Here is a 21302-nt window from a genome sequence, read left to right on the forward strand (position 1 = left end):
GATGCTCTATCCACTGTGCCACTGCCTGGTCAGGCCATAATAACTTTTTTAAAGGAGACATTTATTTTCAGTTTATTGGGAACCACATCAGGCAAAGTGTGGAAATATCTAGATATATTAAATTTTTCATTTTATTACTAAATTAATTTTGTTATTAGAATTACTTTATTAGTGTTGAACAAGATTCAAAAAATCCAGGCATTTGGCCTTCAGTCCCAGCATTGCCACTTACCAGCTACATGACTCTGGGCAAGTCACTTAAATTCTTTGAACCTAATTCCCCTTTATGTAAAATTCTGCTGACTAGTACCATTCTGCCTCAGAAGATTGTTGGAAGTAGTAAGTAAATTAAAAGTGTAAAATGGCTCTAGCCTTTCCGGTGGTGGCACAGTAGATACGGTCTCCACCCTGGTCACTGAGGTCCCTCAGTTCCAAACTTCTTAAGCACAGAGTCGCTGGCTTGAGCCCAAAGGTCAATGGCTTGAAGCCCAAGGCTGCTGGCTTGAGCAAGGGGTCACTGGCTCAGCCTGAAATCTACTCCCTTATCAACTGTCTGCTCCTGAGTCACATATGAGAAGTAATCAAGGAGCAACTAAAGTGAAACAATTATGAGTTGATATTTCTCATCTCTCTCCTACCCCCTCCTCTCTCTCTCTAAAATAAATAGATAAATAAACAAAAGTGCTGTATAAACTCTAAAATCCTGCTGAAACTTTAGCTGTTAATATTATTTACCCTGAAATTTTCACTCAGGACAGCTCTTCTCATACATCGAATACTACTGGCTATGCTTGTGCCAGAAATCAGCATGTCTGGATACAGAATCAAATATCCGAAATCTTCATCTATTATCCAAGTATCAGACGTGCAGTCTCCCTCCAAATGAATGATGTCCCCAGCCTCTACTGGTGTAGAGCACCTGAAAATAAAGCAAATTATCCAGGTTCCTACATATAAGCTTATTAAGGAGGCTTCAAAAATAAACAAATATTTTGCCTAAAGAAGTAAGTATTTCTAAATTTCTGGATCTTCTTTGAAAATTAAATACCAGGATGAAGTCTTCTGAATCAACTCCTAGTCACTCCATTCCTTTCCAACTTTGAAATACATCTGAGAATACTCATGGATTTTTCTTAAACCCCAAAAGAAAATGGCTTTAGCACTGCCTAAAGCTATCAAATGAGTAATATAAAACTGCAATCATGGCTGCTGTTGTTTTAGTAATTAACTCTCTCATCCTTAAGACTTATGGTGTTATCTACACCCTCTATAAGTTTTGAGGCATGGAGCCAACCCAATGCAGCAAGAATCAAATAAGCCCTGGCCGGTTGGCTCAGTGGTAGAGCGTCGGCCTGGCGTGCAGAAGTCCCGGGTTCGATTCCCGGCCAGGGCACACAGGAGAAGCGCCCATCTGCTTCTCCACCCCTCCCCCTCTCCTTCCTCTCTGTCTCTCTCTTCCCCTCCTGCAGCGAGGCTCCATTGGAGCAGAGATGGCCCGGGCGCTGGGGATGGCTCCTTGGCCTCTACCCCAGGTGCTAGAATGGCTCTAGTCGCAACAGAGCGACGCCCCCAAGGGGCAGAGCATCGCCCCCTGGTGGGTAGAGCGTCGCCCCCTGGTGGGCGTGCTGGGTGGATCCCAGTCGGGCGCATGTGGGAGTCTGTCTGACTGTTTATCTCTGTTTCCAGCTTCGGAAAAATACAAAAAAAAAAAATAATAATAATAATCAAATCATATTTAAGTAGTTCAAACCATCCGATTTGCAGTCTAGACGACATCAGACCTGACCTTCTCTGCATCTGCATCTCCCCTTCACCACTTTTGGGCCACACTTTGCTTGAGTCGAGAAATTTAAGGTCAAAGAATGTTCCTCTGCTGTAATTAATTTTCCTCTCAGTGAGAGTATGAATTTTAAGCTGTAATCTTAAAGCAGAAAATACTGGGACATAGGAAATAGTCATTTAATAAGTCCCTTTGTAATTTCCAATGGCAATAAAAATCAAGTTTTGGAATAGGAACCTGACATGCTGGGGTAACAAGCACAAGTTTTATGTAGAATTCAGGTTGAAATCTATTCCCTTATCAATAATTAAATTATAGTGACATCCACACAAGCCCATGTGATGGGTTTTAAGATTGTAAAATTAAGAATCTGCCAGGCCCGACCTGTGGTGGCACAGTGGATAAAGTGTTGACCTGGAACACTGAGGTCGCTGGTTCAAAACCCTGGGCTTGCCTGGTCAAGGCACATATGGGAGTTGATGCTTCCTGCTCCTTCCCCCTTCTCTCTCTCTGTCTCTCTTCTCTAAAATGAATAAATAAAAATAATTTAAAAATAAAATGGAGCAGACCCACGCCTCGCCCTTCCACCTCTTCTTCCCCCCAGACACATTCTCTTTGCCTTTCTCTCCTGACCTCCAAGGCCCTTCTTCTGCCTCTGAAACTTGTTTTCAGAGCCTATGCAACCTTGCTGGCTTACTTCTACTATCTCTGTAAGCGGTTTGGGGTTTTTGTTTTTTTGGTTTTTAGAACTTTATTTCAACATAACTATGCTTACAGAGATATACTCATATTGGTTAATAGAATGCAATTTAAGTTTAACTTATTTTACCTGATTTGGACCAAAAAGTTAGTACATGGTTTAAGCATTAAAAAAAAAAAGATTTGCAATCTGGTTTATTTTTTACCTATTACAAACGTATATGAAAGAAAAATATAAAACGCTTCACAAATTTGCATGTCATCCTTGCGCAAGGGGCCATGCTAATCTTCTCTGTATCATTCCAATTCTAGTATATGTGCTGCCAAAGTGAGCATTACCTCTGTAACATTCTAAATACACTTTCTCTTATGATTTGAAAAAAAACCAAAAGGAATCTGCAAGATCAGTGCTTAAAGTCACACAAAAATTACCAGTCATTCCTAAGGATGCATAATTCTTTATATTCTAGCGACTGGGAAGCAGTGATGATCAGATGCTTTTCATGGTTCCCTTCTTCATTCTGTACAATATTGACTGCTAATACCAGGTACCGATTATCCATTCCTCGGCTCAGGATTGTTTTAGAAGAGGAAGCATCCACCTTCTTCTGAAATCTAAAGCATAAACATACAAAACTACTAAAGTATGAAATTAGAAACCAACCTTCTAGTTTTTAAGTTTGTCTCTTCTGGAAAGCTTACCACAATGACTGTTAACGAAAACAGCTGAAAATTAAGAGAGCATAGCATAAGTCCTATTATAAGAACTTTCCGCCTGACCTGTGGTGGCGCAGTAGGTAAAGCGTCGACCTGGAAATGCTGAGGTCGCCAATCGAAACCCTGGGCTTGCCTGGTCAAGGCACATATGGGAGTTATTGCTTCCAGCTCCTCTCCTCCTTCTCTCTCACTGTCTCTCCTCTCTCTCTCTGTCTCTCTCTCTCTCCTCTCTAAAATGAATAAACTTAAAAAAAAAAAAAAAAAGAACTTTCCAAATGCCTGACCAGGCCCTGGCCAGTTGGCTCAGTGGTAAAGCGTCGGCCTGGCATGCAGGAGTCCCAGGTTCGATTCCCCGCCAGGACACACAGGAGAAGCGCCTATCTGCTTCTCCACCCCTCCCCATCTCCTTCCTCTCTATCTCTCTCTTCCCCTCCCGCAGCCAAGGCTCCATTGGAGCAAAGTTGGCCCGGGCACTGAGGATGGCTCCATGGCCTCTGCCTCAGGCGCTAGAATGGCCCTGGTTGCAATAGAGCAACACCCCTGATGGACAGAGCATCACCCCCTGGTAGGTATGCCGGTGGATCCCGGTCGGGCGCATGCGAGAGTCTGTCTGACTGCCTCCCCGTTTCCAACTTCAGGAAAAAAAAAAAAATAATACAAAAAAAAAAAGTCTGACCAGGTGGTGGTTGTGAAGTGAGTGGATAGAGCATTGAACCGGGACATGGAGGACTCAGGCTTCAGAGGACCCAGGTTCGAAACCCTGAGGTTGCCAGCTTGAGTATGGGCTCACCAGCTTAAGCACGGGGTCGCTGGCTTGAGTGTGAGATCATAGACATGACCCTATGGTCGCTGGCTTGAAGCCCAAGGTCGCTGGCTTGAGCAACGGGTTACTCAGTCTGCTATAGACCCCAGTCAAGGCACATATGAGAAAGCAATCAATGAATAATTAAGGTGCTGCAACCAAGAATTGATACTTTTAAACTCTCTCCCTTCCTGTCTGTCCCTAGTTGTCTCTGTCTCTCTCTTTGACTGTCACAAAAAACAAACAAAAATATAAGAAAAATAATTTAGTCCAATCTATTTAATGCAGGAAATTCTTCTATGAAATCTTATTGGGGATCAACCAACTCCTGCATCGTACACAAAGCAAACTTAATACATTAGCTCATTCCTTCACAGAGTAACTCAGAAATTTCTTCTATCATAAAGTTAGTGTCACAATACCTTGATATACTGATCCTAGATGCCTGAAACCAATGTAAAATAATCCCTCCTCTAGAAAACAATTAAGTTCCTCTTAAGTCTTTCCAGTTTGATTGCAGTAAGACTCCAACAGAGTGCAAAGTCATTACCTCTCCCATTATAACACTAAATGCCTTTCAAATTACTCAAAAATTATCTTTGTCACCCACCCTATGTTCTATTATTTTGGAACCTACACATTCACCTACCCCAGGAATTTCCCAAGGTCAGCTGGGAAACCTTAAGCATCTCCTAAAAGGTACTGATGATCAAAACCCAAAGGCAAAGATCCATCAACAATATTCAGCATCAGTGTTATTGCTATTGAAAATAATTCCACGGCCTGACCTGTGGTGGCGCAGTGGATAAAGCCTCCACCTGGAACGCTGCTGTCACCAGTTCAAAACCCTGGATTTGCCCCGTCAAGGCACACATGGGAGTTGATGCTTCCTCCACCTACCCCCTTCTCTTTCTCTTTCTTTTTCTTTCTCTCTCTCCCCTCTAAAATAAATAAATAAAGCCTTAAAAAAAAAAAAAAAAAGAATTCCACACCATGATTGTTTCCCCAACCATTTAAACGAGGTAAGGGTGCAGAGATCTCCCTGGGGTAGGTTCTTCAACTAAACATTGAGAAAAGCAGTCGCGATTTCCTTTTATGAGGGCATTTAAGGTGGTTGGGACTCTCCAAATGCGGGAAAGACGTGGAATCAGGGGAAATAATGAACTGTTAGGCAATGAGCATCTCTAGGATCTGGGCCGAGTGTGGCCCCAAAGAGGACTCTGTGAAGCAGACGCCAGCTCTGGAGGCCAGTCCAACGCCCCGGGACCTGAGCCGGTCACAGTCCCCAGCTCCGGTCCGCCGAGCCGTGGGTGCGGCCTTTCCCGCTCCTTTCATTCAAATTTCCCGCTTTGCTCCCAGACCTTCCCCCACCCTGCTCCGCTCACTGCTCTTGGGGCGACTCAGCGTCCTTCTCAAAACTCTTCTCCATCAGCAGCTCCAAATCACCCCGCTGGTCCATCCACGGTGCGGAGACTGCAAACTGTCGCCACGTAAAATCAGGAGAACCGCACCAACACTGAGAAGATAAGAGCGTAGGTGCACGAGGCGCCGGGCGCATGCGCGAGCTCGCGGCGATTCCCAAGTGACCTGCGCGGATACCCTTCCTGCGCCGGGCTTGTTCCACGTGGAGCGCCGCACCTGGGGCTGTAATTTTCACTTTTTGTAACAACTTTGTCAGGTTTGGGTAACAAGATTATGCTGGCATCATGAAATGAGTTGGGGAGTACTCTCTGTTTTCTAATTCCTAAACGTTTGTATGGAATTATTTCTTTTTTTTTTTTTTTTTTTTTTTTTTTTCTGAAGTTGAAACCGGGAGGCAGTCACACAGACTCCCGCATGCGCCCGGCTGGGATCCACCCGTCATGCCCACCAGGGGGCGATGCTCTGCCCCTCTGAGGTGTCGCTCTGCTGCAACCAGAGCCACTCTAGTGCCTGAGACAGAGGCCATGGAGCCATCCTCAGCGCGGGGCCAACTTTGCTCCAATGGAGCCTAGGCTGAGGGAGGGGAAGAGAGAGAGAGGAAGGAGAGGGGGAGGGGTGGAGAAGCAGATAGGCGCTTCTCCTGTGTGCCCTAGCCGGGAATCGAACCTAGGACTCCTGCACTCCAGGCCGATGCTCTACCACTGAGCCAACCGGCCAGGGCCGAATTATTCCTTTCTTAGAAGACACCCTCTGAACCTGTAGGTTTCGTTGTGGAAGGATTTTTGATAAATTATTTTAATTAGCTATGCAGATAATGTTTCATCTATGGTTGTGATTTTCAAGACACCTGCCCTTCTAAGTTGTCAGATTCCTTGACAAAGAGAAATCCCTTATCTTTTTAATACCTCTAGGATCCATGGTGACGTCCTCCTTTTCACTCATTTTTTAAAGATTTTATTTCTGATTTTAGAGAGGAGAGAAAGGGAGAAGTGGGAAGCATCAAGTTGTAGTGGTTGCTTCATGTATGTGCCTTGACCCTGCAAGGCCAGGGTTTTGAACTGGCCTCCTCAGCGTTCCAAGTCCAGGTCCACTTTATCCACTGTGCCACCACAGGTCAGGGCTTATCAATCTTGTTGCTCTTTTCCAATAATTAATTTGGGGAGTTTTCTATTGTCTGGGTTTTTGCTGATTTCTATTTTAACTGCAAAGTATTGTTGACAAAGAGGCATTATTAAAACAATCAGCCTGACCTGTGGTGGCGCTGTGGGTAAAGCAGTCAACCTGGAACGCTGAGGTTTTGGATTCAAAACTGACCTTGGCCTGACCAGGCAATGGCGCAGTGGGTATAGCGTTGGACTGGGATGCGGAAGACCCAGGTTGAGACCCCGAGGTTACCAGCTTGAGTGAGGGCTCAAGCTGGTTTGAGCAAAAGCTCACCAACTTGAGCCCAAGGTCGCTGGCTCAAGCAAGGAGTTACCCGGTCTGCTGAAGACCCAGGGTCAAGGCACATATGAGAAAGCAATCAATGAACAACCAAGGTGTCGCAATGTGCAACGAGAAACCAATGATTGATGCTTCTCATCTCTTCGTTCCTGTCTGTCCCTATCTGACTCTCTCTCTGTCTCTGTAAAAAAAACAACAACAACAACAACAAAACTGACCTTGCCTGGTCAAGGCCTGTATGGGAATTGATGCATCCTACTCATCCTCCCTTCCCTTTACTCTAAAATGAATAATAAAAAAAAACAAAAACCATAATTAGACAATTTTATCCCTGTGCTGAAAAGTTTCAAGGGCTTCTGTTGGGTAAACAAGTGTTTTTTAGGTTTGCTAGCTTGTATTGGGGCAGTGCTATGTCCATTCTTGCCCTCAGGGTGGCAGATTGCAAATTTTGGATTGCCTTCATGTTTGGGAGGGGCCATTGTTTGCTGGAGAAGGGTCCCCCCTCCTCAGCCTGTTTTGCTGGGGAGGGCTGAAGGGCTTGGAGCCCTGAGTTAGAAAGAAGCAGTCTTCCCAGCCTGTTTGCTGGTACACCGTTACAAGACTAATAAATGCAATGGCCCACCATTTTCTGGCTCCACAGTTCTTTTACCATCTGTCCCAAACCAATGGGAACTTTCATGGCCATGGCGGTGGCCACTGGCCTTACACCTTCCCATTGCATTTAGAAGAAAAGGCAAAATCATTACCATGTCCTGTAGTAGCCCTACCTGATCTGGTCTTTGCATACTTCTCCAATCTCATTTGTAGCTGCTCCTTCATTCACAAGGCTTCATTCACACTGGCTTTCTGACATTTCCTATGTCAAGCCAAGCTTTTTCCTATTTCAGGATTTTTGTACTTATGTGGGCCATTCTCCCCCCAAAACTCTTATTTATTTATTTATTTATTCATTTTTAGAGAAGAGAGAGAGAGGGAGAGAGAGAAGGGGGGAGGAGCTGGAAGCATCAACTCCCATATGTGCCTTGACCAGGCAAGCCCAGGGTTTCAAACCGGCGACTTCAGCATTTCCAGGTTGATGCTTTATCCACTGCGCCACTACAGGTCAGGCCTAAAACTCTTTGAATGACTTTCTTTTTTATTCTCCATGTGTCATTTTAGCATATAAAGTTTTTCTTGACCATTCTAAAGTAGCTCACTGATCTTTACATGCCACAATTATTCTCTAGTATGTGATTTCTTTATTTCTTTAGTGAGCATTTCCACAATCTTTAATTGTTTTATTGATTGGTTTATGTTTATTGACATTTTCAAATTTACTGACATGTTAAAGAATTTCATTTGAATAGGATACTATGGTGAAGTAGCATCATAGCTAGTAGACTACGCTGTAGATTCAGACTGGCTGGATTTGAATCCTAGATCTACCTTTTATTGTGTGAACCGGGATAAGTTACTTGATCTCTCTGGGCCTCAATTATTCTATCTGTATTAAAGGAACATAAAAGAATACCTATCTTATAGTATTGTAGAGGCATCAAAACAAGGCATGAAACATAGTTAAGTCCTCAGAAAACATACTTATTATTTGTCATTGATTTCTAGTGCCTAACACAGTGTATGTTATTGAAAGAATGGATATGAGGAATTGTGTAAAATGTACAGTTGCTACACAAGTATGTTGTATATCATTGGCCCCACTCCGCAAGGCAATGCATTGTTCATTTAATATAAGTTTAATTATTCGCCATTCTTTCTGGCTCAAATCAGCAACAAGACATTTCGGTGAAACAAACCAAATGACTTTCTTTATAAATTACTCTTTCCATGGACTATTGGTGCCTCTTTTTTCCCTACTAGAACATAAACTCTCCAAAAACAGGGACCAACCTTTTTCCTTCTTCCCATCAGTAAACATCACTGAGCACCTATTATGGTGCCATATCCCGCGTTCCTTATTGACAACGAAGGCATGACTTCACCCTTGAGAGAACCTACTGGGGGGGCCATAGGTAAAAACAGGCAGTTACCACAAAGTGTAGTAAATACTGTATTAGAAAAATACCCAGTAGGCCCTGGCTGGTTGGCTAAGTGGTAGAACGTCGGCCTGGCATGCAGGAGTCCCAGGTTCAATTCCCGGCCAGGGCACACAAGAGAAGCGCCCATCTGCTTCTCCACCCCTCCCCCTCTCCTTCCTCTATGTCTCTCTCTTCCCCTCCCGCAGCCAAGGCTCCATTGGAGCAAAGTTGGCCCGGCGCTGAGGATGGCTCCATGGTCTCTGCCTCAGGCGCTAGAATGGCTCTGGTTGCAACAGAGCAATGCCCCAGAGGGGCAGAGCATCGTCCCCTGGTGGGCATGCCGGGTGGATCCCGGTCGGGCGCATGCGGGAGTCTGACTGCCTCCCTGTTTCCAGCTTCAGAAAAATACAAAAAAAAACCCCAAAATCCAGTGTTTGATGTTACTGGGCATCCAATCAGACTGTAAACTAACAGAGCTCCCAAGATAAGCCCTACACAATTGCTCATATACCTGGCACATGAGCTAAATAAATAGATACTGCATACCAAGTGGGAGAATGGGGTAAGATATTATATATACCCACTAATCTTTTCACCTCTCCATAGGCAAACATTGAGAGCTAGTAGCGGTACCTCACAATCCCTAGACAAGACCACTGCCCCCTTCTATGGATCAGAGGGCTCTAACCACTTGAAGGCAGGAAAACAATAATAATGAAAATCAAAATGGCCCTGGCTGGATAGTTCAGTTAGTTGGAACATGGTCCCAAAGTGCAGAGGTTGCTGGTTCAATCCCCAGTCAGGGCATGTACAGGAATAAATGTTTCTCTTTCCTGCTCTCCTCCTTCCTCTCTCTAAAATCAACAAATATTTTTTTTTAAGTTTTTTAATTAAAAAAAGGACTCTTCCTAAAAAAAAGAAAATCAAAACAGAAATAATCTTCAAATGGAAGATAACCTGACAAGATGCACATGTGTCTCAATTAGAAATAAATCAGATATAGTTATTACTTTAAATATTCCATTCTGAGTGCATATTTTATTTTTTTTATATTTTTTATTTACTTATTCACCTTTAGAGAGAAAAGAGAGAGAAAAAAGGGGTGGGGGATCAGAAAGTATCAATTCCCATATATGCCTTGACCAGGCAAGCCCAGGGTTTCAAACCAGCAACCTCAGCATTACAGTTGGACACTTTATCCACTGCACCACCACAGGCCAGGCCCTGAATGCTTATTTTAATATTTGTTCTTCAATAATGAAAATAGTTAAAAGAGAAATAATTGTTGAACTATGAATACAATTTAATTTTAATACTCTGTATTCTATAAAAGAAATAGAATGCAAATTTTTATTTTAAAATATTTGCAGTTTTTATTGATAACGTAATAGATACTTATTTTTTTAATATTTTATTTACTAATTTTACAGAGCAAGATGGGAGCAGCAAGAAGTATAGTTGCTTCAGTGTAGTTGTTCATTGCTTGCTTGTTCCTTGCTGTGTGTGCCTTGACCGGGCCCGGGCAGGGTTTCCAACCAGGGACCTCAGTGTTCCAGGTGGACAGTTTATCCACTGCGCCACCACAGGCCAGGCCTGAGATACTTATTTTATACATTTAATTATCATGAAATTTGATAACAGTATTTAGCTACAGTGTGATCCAGAAATGAAAAGATACAAAACATTTTAGGAACACATGTTTCTACCCGCACGTACACTTAGAAATCATACAAAGATACATATTTATTTTAAAATAAAGACTTTGAAAATGAAACCAGTTCATCTAATTTATACCAGGGTATGACAAGAAATCTTTTATGCAAAAATAAAAATTGAAGCAGAAATAACACTTTCAACTTAGTTTTCTAATGTCTGGAAAATCACATTAATTCTACGAATCACTATTTCTGAGGAAAAATTATAAACTCCTCACCTCCGATTTCTGTCGTGCTTATAAAAAAACATAAAAAACACTCTAAACACAATAAATGGAATTCTTATGTTTTAAACCATTTTAATATAAAGGCTAGCCATTCAAATCATCTTTACATTCCTACTTAAATTTATATTGCACTAAAATTATTTTACATGGAAGAACTAGATGTATCATGGCAATACTTTAGAAATAGTCTTTGATACTCACACCTATATTAATGGATATTTCACAGTCCACATAAATAAATTTTCTAATATACACCAAATCATCTGACGAAACAAATCTATAGTACTAATCTGTTTTGAAAGCAGATAGTATTTACTATTACTGCCTTTGGAAAATACATTGACTTTTTAAAATATTACATCAGCCATAGTACCTGGTAATAACATTTGATCAATACCTGAATATTTGTCACTTACCATTGAGTCTCTACATGACTACTTTTTAAATATGTTTATTTTATTTTTTTAACGCAGAGAAAAACTGTTTGTCCTTTATCCAGTGGAGCAGAATTTTAAGAAGAGAAATAAGAATAATATACCAATTCTGGTGTCTAAGCTATGGGTTAATATAACTTACAAGTTCATTTCTCATCATTCTGCTGCAAAGTCTGTTTGTTGTAATAATAATAATCAAAGTTAGAGTTTTTGAAGATCATGATTACAATTAAAAGCTTGGAGCAGCATGATAAAACTAATGGCAACTGCTTGAGTCCCATTTTAAGTTAGTTCTACTTCCAAATAACACTTGTAAATGGTTTCAAATAACCTAACTGATTAGCTTGCATCAGTTTAGTTTTGGCATCTAAAGGTACAGTAAGCAGTTTTGATTCATGAATAAAATCAAGTACTAAAATACCAGTGGTTTCTGTGACAGGGTGAAGAGCTCCCTTCAAGTAATAACCTCCCCCAAATTAAAGCAACATTTTATTTCACCCCAGAGGGAGAAATAAAATAAAAGAAATAAGTAAAGGAAATCACAATTTTTTTTCAGTTGAGGTGAAAAAACTGCTTCATAAGTTCATATGTTGTAAAAGCCACTGCTTGAGAGGGAATGCAGCGAATGTAGTTCAGAGATAAGCCACGATACAATCCTCTTCGAATTCCATGGTGTCCATAGACATACTTCATAGTCTCTCGCATGGTACTGAAAGACAATGGTTAAATGATGACACCTTTAAGCCCACTCATGAAGAGACAATTGTAAGATTCATAATAGCATTTGTAAAAGAAACTAAAATGTCATATTGAATAATTTTTGGAAGGCAAGTGATAAAACAAACAAAATTTACAATAAGCCTGGCCTGTGGTGGCGCAGTGGATCAAGCCTCGACCTGGAATGCTTAGGTCGCCCATTAGAAACCCTGGGCTGGCCCGGTCAAGGAACATGCAACAAGCAACAAGCAAGCAATAAACCAAACTGAACCAACTATAAGTTGATATTTCTCATCCCACCCCCCACTCTGTGAAAAAACAATCACAACAAAACAGCAATTAATTCCACGTTAGTACAGCACTAAACAAAGAATTGTCAGAGTCATTAATAACATTTTGTTATGGCATTTACTGGCAACACTATTTCATAATAATATCTGAAATACTGATGGAGTCTTTTTGAAGGATGTGAGAAGAGTTGTCCTTTAAGTTACCATTTCAGCAACTAGCAGGTAGTTACAGAACTAAAGGTTGAAGGGATATCTTTCAGACTTCAGCACAAAAACTTTGTTTCAAACAGTGTTTTCTTTCCTTTCAAACCAACATTTTGGGCTTTGACTTTACCTTTCAATAGAAAAATATGGATTGAAATCTTCAAAAAATCTTTTGGGCCATCAAAGGGAATTCTAGCTCCTGAATCAACATTCTGCTCTTCTCCTGAGGGACAACACATCACCTTTCAAACAGAATGATTCTAAGCATCTATGGATAATAGAAAATGCTTGAGCTGTGCTGTGCAGTAAGGTAACCACTAGCCAAAGATGGTTCCTGAGCACTTGAAATGTGGCAGTTCCAAATTGAGATGCACTGTGAATGTAAATGCACCCTGGCTTTCAAATGGTTAGTACAAACAAGGATGTAAAATATTGAAATGTTGAAGTTACAATTCTTTTGATTTCATGTTTCTTTTTATACATTTTCTAATGTTGCTACCAGAAAATTTTAAATTACATGTGGCTCACATTCTATTCCCATTTAACAGAGGCACTCTAAAATGAAATTTTAAATATGATTGGGACCTGAAGTAAAACCTTACAAGGTAATCAAATTAAACTATGGGAGATAAAATGGGTGTTCTACATTACTGGTGAGACACAGTCCTATCTCCTTACTTAAGTTAAACATTACATTTCCTACAGAAAATGAACAATGACAAATGGAGAACTTACAGGCACTTTTCAAATTCTGGAAGAACAGTTCCTAACTGCATTCTCCTACGAGTTACATCAAACGGGTAGCTAAAAGAAGAAAAAGGCAGGACTTAAAAATGATATTTCATTTTCTGCTTAACAATTATTGAATGCAAAGCCCTATATATGCTAAGAAAACTATTCCTATTCTTTTATTGTTTTATCTAACTTAGGAGTCAGGTTACAGGCTACTGGCCCCTGAATAAAATTAAATAGCAATACAGAGACCTCCTGGCCTTTGCTTATGTGGTCCCCCCAGATTAGGTGGTGGTTCTCTGCCACCACAATATCAAGTTTTATTCATTCCTCAAGGCCAAATTAAATGCCACATTCCGAAGAAACAAACTGTTTTTCATGGTTGTAACCTTAAGTAGGATTTTCTCCTCTTTGGCACTATTAATATTTTGGGTTGAATACCTCTTAGTCATGGAGGGCTGTCCTGTGCATTGTAGGATGTTTTAGGTGCATCCATGGTATCTACCCATTAAGTAGGTAGGTAATCATCACCTAAACAACATCCCCAGTTGTGACAACCAAAAAATGTCTCCACATATTAAGAAATGTTCATTGGAGGCAAAATCAGTCCAGTTAAGAACTACTACTCTTAAGAAAATTCACCAGTCCGCCCATGTGTAGTAGACCAACCAAAACTTTTTCTTTAAGAGACAAAATAAACAACACAGATAATTATATTTAAGAGGACAAAGAAAATTCCACATAAAGATTGCCTGAAATGAAATATACAAAAGTAATCTCTTTTTGGAATCAGATCCCAGGTGATTTTTTTAAAATTACTTTTATTTTGCTAATAGTGACTACTTTTGTTAGGTCCTGTGCTAAACAAATTATGTACATTATTTCATTCCATCTTCAAAACAACTGCACAAAGTAGGTACTATTATCCCAACATTAACTAATGTGTGCCCTGAACAGCTGGCTCAGCGGTAGAGTGTCAGCCTGGTATGTGGAAGTCCTGGGTTTGATTCCCAGTCAGGGCACACAGGAGAAACAAGCATCTGCTTCTCCACCCCTTCCCTCTACCATCCCACAGCCATTGCTAGAATGGTTCGAGCAAGTGGCCCCAAGGCACTGAGTATGGCTGCATGGCCTTGCCTCAGGTGCTAAAAATAGCTCAGTTGCTGAGCAATGGAGCAGCAGCCTCAGATGGGCAGAACATTGCCTGGTAGAGGGCTTGCCAGGTAGATCCCAGTAGGAGCACATATGAGAGTCTGTCTCTGCCTCTCAGCCTCTCACTTAATAAAAAAAAAAAATTTTTAATCTTAGAGACATTCTCCAGTGTCATAAGGCTGCTATCTACTTTCCTACTCAAAGCTCTACATGGTACCTAATATATACATAAGTGATATATGACAAAAACAATTACATACTTTTATATATGTTTAAATTTATTATGAAATAGTTATGTTAAAAAAAAACAAAACCTATATCCAATCAAACAGCTCAATAAACAACATTACCAATATTTGAAATAACCTATGTACTTTGATAGCAGCTCCAGGAATTAATTTTTAATGAGGTGTGGGTAAAGAAAAAAACTTTATGAGGATAAAAGGACTAAAACCTCAACCTGAAGGATTCTGTTTCCAAGCAGGATAACACAGCCTGACCAGTGGTGGTTCAGTGGACACTGAGGTCCCAGCATCAAACCTCCTAGGTGGCCGGCTTGAGCGCAGGCTCATCCAGCTTCAGCACAGGTTCAACAGGCTTGAGCACGGGGTCACAGAATTGAGTGTAGGATCATTGACACAAGTCCATGGTCACTGGCTTGAAGCCCAAGGTGCTAGGTTGAGCAAGGGGTCACTGGCTGGGATTAAGGCCCCCAGTCAAGCAATCAATGAACAACTAAAGTGCAGTAACTATGAGTTGATGCTTCTCATCTCTTTCCCCTCCTGTCTGTCTCTCTTCCCCTCAAAAAAAGCCAGGAAAAAAATGTTAGTGGGAGAAGTAATTTATGAGTATAAAGGAGAGAATGTAAGAAGACAAAGTACAAGAGTCAGAACTAGGAAAATAGCAATGAGTAAGAAAGAAAATAACAATGTAGGCAACGTTCAAAAGTAAAAAAAGATAATAAAACTTAATGACTATATAGTTATATAAAATATGAAAAATCATTTCAGGTATTCCCAGGACTATAGGATTAATGTTTATCAATAACAAATAGGAAACTTGGGAGCTGAGGATTGTCACAAAGAGGGAAGAAAGTAATATCTGGGTTACAGAGTTGGCACCAACTGCAGAAGTCCAGAAGTCCAAGAGTTTGCTAGAAAATAGTGAGTCAACAACGGAGATTTAAATAGAACTGGTTATCTGTGAAGAGATGACCATTGAAACCATATAGATAGATAAGCTATTCTAGACATTTAAGGGAAGAGCAAAGGACTAAAGTCTTATTTGGCCTTAGAAAACTGGCACAAATAGGTAGAAAGAGGAAGACATGAATCAGCAAAGTACCAGAAAAGGGAAGGTTAGAGAGCATGATCACCAAGAGAAGGCATTGTTACAAAAACCAATGAACTAGAAGAATTGGAAGGAAGATAAAAGACCTGAGAAGGAACCACTGGATCTGTTAAAAATAAGCGGCACAGAATACAGTTTAAAAAGAGAAATGGGGGCCTTGGTGGGGTAGCTTAGTTTGTTAGAGCATCGTCTCAATATGCCAAAGTTGCGAGGTTCCATCCCAGGTCGGTGCACATTCATTCAACCAGTGTATGCACAAATAAGTAAAACAAAAAATTAATGTTTCTTTCTCTCTTTAAAAAAAATATATCAATAAATAAAATGTTTAAAAGAGCAAAAGAAGAGAAGTGGGAAAGAAAAGACAGATTTTAAGGATCTAAGTTAGAAATGAGTAAAGAAAGAAAAGGGCAGTAAAACCAAAAAGAGAATCAGAAGAGCCAGAGGTGAGCATGTCTCTGCTAATGAACAGATTTCTGAAAGTAAAACACACACACATTACTTTCTTTACACTCAATCAGCATGATCTACTCCCACACACAAATACATCAAATTTGCTTTCACAAAGGAACTATTTACTTATAAAATCCAATAAACACCTTACTTTTCAGTTCTTATCTTCCTTTGACTTTTCTTTTTACATTGGATACCCTTTTTTGAGCCTGTTGTCTTCCTGTTTTACTCCTCAGTCATAGAAAGTTTTTCTTCTTACTATTCCTGAAAAGTTCCTGCTTCTTAGTATTCCAGCCTTTTTTTAAAATTTTATTTATTCATTTTTAGAGAGGAGAGAGAGACAGAGAGAGAGAGAGAAGGGGGGAGGAGCTGGAAGCATCAACTCCCATATGTGCCTTGACCAGGCAAGCCCAGGGTTTCGAACTGGCGACCTCAGCATTTCCAGGTCGACGCTTTATCCACTGCGCCACCACAGGTCAGGCTCCATCCAGCCTTTTTTTATCTCAGCTTCTCAATCTCTCTTGGTCTAGAAAAAATTCTTTAAAGCCACCTTTCCAATTACAATGTAGAAATCCCTTTATGTTTCCACTAGAACTTAAAATATAATAACTCCATTGTGCTGCTATCGTCTCAATATGAGTATAGGCTTCTTAAGCTAACAACTATGTTTTTCCTTCAGTGAGCCTCCCAGTGCCTCATTCACTGCCGAAAAAAGAAGGCCTTGAATATTTTAGTGCAAGACAAGCTGTCTTCCTTGCTCAAACACAATAAATGGCTCAATTTCAGAAACCTCATATAGGTAAATTCACGAGAAAATATGAAGGAAGAGTATACTTCATGTTTCTTTCTTTTAAATGAATCCACAAGAAATTGGGTGTGTTCAAACTAATTTGGTCAATTTGGCACTAAATTATTTATAATATGCTAAAAGCCCAGGCACATCTGAAAAAAAATGTATTATAAATTAATACTTATATTTTGCAAGGAATCCTGTGTTTTAATCTATTAGAAAAGAAATGATTAACCAATGCTGAAAATCAGGATTGGGTAACTGTAATTTGACTGAATTAAGTTGATGAAGAAACTTACGATATTGTCTGTGCTATTGCTCCAGCAACACCACCACAAAGTAAGTTTATGTGAGTTTTCAAAACTAAGACATTAGGATTGTCTGATGAAGGTCTGCCAAGAAGGGTGGGAGCATGGGAAAGCCCAACACTCTTTAAGGTACCAAAAGTAAAAAATGAAACACCTGAAAAACAAAATATAAATTCACCACGATGCTTAACAGAACATGAGCTGAGAAAAGACACCACTCTTACGAAATAACCAATTAACTCAAGGAACAAACTATGCATTTCCTGTTTCCTGATATTTGGCTTACTGTAAAATTTTTAAAAAATTAATTTCTATAAACTTAAAAACAAAATTACCACCTAAAAAAATTATAGCATTGGCTTTCACACGTTAATATATAGTTCAGTTCACTGAATAAAAGCAGTACTGAGTATAATGCCACCTTATCAAGGAACAGAATTAAACTATTTTCCAAGGTTTTGCATGAATAAATATTAAACTCATGATTAATAATTACAAGTAAATATGACAACTTCTATTTATTACAACAATAACGGTGATACTGTAAGACAGAGCCAAAAAATTCAGAAGTGACAAAGCATTGTTATTTTAATTCAGTATCTAATTTTATCTCCAAGGAAGAGTTGTGATTAGGAGAGAAATGTTCGTTTTGGCTCACAGGACATGTGAAATCTAAAACATATTGAATTATTATTGGTAATATGAAAATTCATAAAAATTGCTAAAAGTTTACATAATTTTATAATAGACTCATTAAAGTTGTACATTAATAAAATCAAAATTAGAATTCAAGCATTCCTATAAACTAAGCACTAATCAAGATATTCTAATATCTACTATATTTAAAAAATATATTTAAAAAGATACTTGGTGTTTAAGAACAAATAAACACTAATAAAAATTCATTCCAGGCCTGACCAGGCGGTGGCACAGTGGCTAGGCGTATGACTAGGATGCAAAGGACACAGGTTCGAGACCCCGAGTTCGCCAGCTTGAGCACGAGCTCATCTGGTTTGAGCAAAAGCTCACCAGCTTGGACTCAAGGTCACTGGCTCAAGCACGGGGTTAGTTACTCCAGCGGTTATCAACCTGTGGGTCATCAACCTGTGGGTCGCGACCCCAGCGGGGGTCCAACGACCAAAACACAGGGGTCGCCTAAAGCCATCAGAAATGTATTGTATAATAAATATGTATTTTCCGATGGCTTTAGGCGACCCCTATGTTTTGGTCGTTCGACCCCGCTGGGGTCGCGACCCACAGGTTGAGAACCACTGGGTTAATCGGTCTGCTGAAGGCCTGCGGTCAAGGCACATATGAGAAAGCAATCAATGAACAACTAAGGTCTCGCAACAAAAAATTGATGATTGATGCTTCTCATCTCTCTCCATTCCTATTTGTCTGTCCCTGTCTATCCCTCTCTCTAACTCTCTTTGTCCCTGTAAAAAAAATAAAAATAAAAAATTTATTCCAGGATAATACCTCAATATTTTCATTTATTCTCTATAGAAAATTATTAAAATCTTATAGTATTTTGAAATGATGCTATACAATTCTGAAATATTCACACACTTTTATATTTAGAAATCTATTCTATTTTTTTTTTTTTTTTTTACAGAGACAGAGAGAGAGTCAGAGGGATAGACAGGGACAGACAGACAGGAATGGAGACAGATGAGAAGCATCAATCATTAGTTTTTCGTTGCACGTTGCGACTTCTTAGTTGTTCATTGATTGCTTTCTCATACGTGCCTTGACTGCGGACCTTCAGCAGACTGAGTAACCCCTTGCTGGAGCCAGCGACCCTGGGTCCAAGCTGGTGAGTTTTTGCTCAAGCCAGATGAGCCCATGCTCAAGCTGGCGACCTCGGGGTCTCGAATCTGGGTCCTTCAACATCCCAGTCCAATGCTCTATCCACTGCGCCACTGCCTGGTCAGGCTAGAAATCTATTCTAAAGACTTAATCTAACTACAAATAAAAACAGCTGATGACAAGGAAATTCATAGCAAATTAAACATAAGTTAAAAAAAAAAAAGAACTACCTAAATAATATGGAATCATATTTGGTGAAATATGACAGAACTGATAAAAAATGTTTATGAAGCCGTACCAGTGGTGGCACAGTGGATAGAGCATCGACCTGAGACGCTGACGTCCCAGATTTTAAACCCTGAGATCTCGGGCTGGAGTGTGGGCTCATCTGGCTTGAGCACAGGCTCACCAGCTTTAGCACGGGTTGCTCACTTGAGAGTGGGTTCATATACATGATCCCATGGTCACTGGCTTGAGCCCAGAGATCACTGGCTTGAAGCCCAAGGTTGCTGGCTTGAGCAAGAGATCACAGGCTCAACCGGAGGCCCCCAGTCAAGGCACATATGAGAAACAGTTAAAGGATAACTAAAAACTGCAACAACTCTGAGTTGATATTTCTCATCTCTCTCCCTTCCTGTCTGTCTGTATCTCTTGCTAAAAAAAGAAATAAATAAAATTAAAAATAAAAATGTGAAAACTCAAAAATTTTAAAAATACTTGAAAAATGAGAGAAAACTAAAAAAGGAAATTATACTGATACAGGGAGTCCCCAGGTTATGACAGTCTCAACATATGATATTTTCAAGTTTATGATGCTCACTCCCATAAAACCTTAAAAAAACTGATATGTTGAGAGTGTTTCAGTTTACACCAGGGGTCCCCAAACTACAGCCCGCGGGGCCACATGCGGCCCCCTGAGGCCATTTATCTGGCCCCTGCCACACTTCTGGAAGGGGCACCTCCTTCACTGGTGGTCAGTGAGAGGAGCACATTGACCATCTCATTAGCCAAAAGCAGGCCATAGTTCCCATTGAAATACTGGTCAGTTTGTTGATTTAAATTTACTTGTTTTTTATTTTATTTATTTTTTGTTCTTTATTTTAAATATTGTATTTGTTCCCATTTTGTTTTGTTTTTTTACTTTAAAATAAGATATGTGCAGTGTGCATAGGGATTTGTTCATAGTTTTTTTTATAGTCCGGCCCTCCAATGGTCTGAGGGATAATGAACTGGCCCCCTGTGTAAAAAGTTTGGGGACCCCTGGTTTACACCATTGGCATACTTTTTTTATTTTTATTTTTCAGTGAGAGGAGAGGAGGCAGAAAAAGAGTCCTGCACGCACCCCGAGATCCACTCGAAAAGCCCACTGGGGGGCAGTATTATGCCCATCTGAGCCCTTGCTCCGTTGTAACCAGAGTCATTTTAGTACCTGAGACAGAGGCTTTCGAGCCATTCTCAGCACCTGTGCCAACTCGTTCTAATCAAGCCTTGGCTGCAGGAGGGGAGGGGAAGAGAGAGAGAGAAAGCGAAAAGCAAGAGGGGGAGGGGTAAAGAAGCAGATAGATGCTTCTCCTGTGTACTCTGACTAGGATACAAACCCAGGACATCCACATGCCAGGTCAACACTCTACCATGAAGTCAACCAGCCAGGGGTGTGTCGTACTTTTTTTACACTAATTTTTTGTCATTTTTTCTATTACTACATGAGTGTACAATACAGTATATTTATGTCCTTTACCATTTTCTGTGGCTTGGTTGTGTTTTGACGCTCTAGATCAGGGGTCTCAAACTCGGCCCGCCAAACAATTTTGTGCGGCCCGCAGACTAATCCACGAAGTTCAAAATATTTTGGATAAAATTAAGTAAGCCTAGGGGCCTACTTGTATTTTTCATTTCTCTAGCATCCTAGCTAGATATTAGCTTAGTTAACAGCAGTTGTGATGCAAACTACAGTTTCTGGTCGTTTTGTGACACTGAGTAAACTGCATGTACGATTGTGCTTGTTGTACTGATTTTTTTTTTGTTTTCAACTGCAGTGAGAAAAGTGTTGCGTAACAGTTGCCTTTTTTTTTTTTTTTTCATTTTTCTGAAGCTGGAAACAGGGAGAGACAGTCAGACAGACTCCCGCATGCGCCCGACCGGGATCCAACCGGCACGCCCACCAGGGGTGGTGCTCTGCCCCCCAGGGGGTGATGCTCTGCCCATCCTGGGCGTCGCCATATTGCGACCAGAGCCACTCTAGCGCC

General features: G+C 40.5%; 2 protein-coding genes and 1 non-coding gene across 5 annotated transcripts in view; all 3 read right to left on the reverse strand.

Annotated features, from left to right (window-relative positions):
* The window catches only part of DNA2 (DNA replication helicase/nuclease 2), a 53718-nt gene extending 48215 nt beyond the window's left edge, over nt 1–5503 (reverse strand). For both annotated transcript variants that reach the window (XM_066242606.1, XM_066242605.1), the window contains exons 1-3: nt 5384–5503; nt 2912–3094; nt 736–919 (exon numbers count right to left, since the gene is read on the reverse strand). In XM_066242606.1, the coding sequence (XP_066098703.1) occupies nt 736–919; nt 2912–3094; nt 5384–5457 (441 nt within the window). In that variant the 5' untranslated portion in view covers nt 5458–5503. The remainder of the gene's footprint in view (nt 1–735; nt 920–2911; nt 3095–5383) is intronic.
* LOC136313754 (U6 spliceosomal RNA) lies at nt 2708–2815 on the reverse strand. Its single transcript, XR_010727198.1, has one exon. It is a non-coding gene; the product is annotated as a U6 spliceosomal RNA (small nuclear RNA).
* Nucleotides 5504–11476: 5973 nt separating the features above from the next.
* Nucleotides 11477–21302, reverse strand: part of SLC25A16 (solute carrier family 25 member 16) — a 46639-nt gene continuing 36813 nt past the window's right edge. Inside the window, exons 7-9 of one of the 2 annotated variants that reach the window (XM_066243229.1) lie at nt 17239–17401; nt 13201–13269; nt 11477–11991 (exon numbers count right to left, since the gene is read on the reverse strand). In XM_066243229.1, the coding sequence (XP_066099326.1) occupies nt 11838–11991; nt 13201–13269; nt 17239–17401 (386 nt within the window). In that variant the 3' untranslated portion in view covers nt 11477–11837. The remainder of the gene's footprint in view (nt 11992–13200; nt 13270–17238; nt 17402–21302) is intronic. The other variant, XM_066243228.1, reaches the window with a different exon arrangement.

Source organism: Saccopteryx bilineata, chromosome 9 (assembly GCF_036850765.1).
Source record: "Saccopteryx bilineata isolate mSacBil1 chromosome 9, mSacBil1_pri_phased_curated, whole genome shotgun sequence".
Taxonomy (NCBI): Eukaryota; Metazoa; Chordata; class Mammalia; order Chiroptera; family Emballonuridae; genus Saccopteryx; species Saccopteryx bilineata.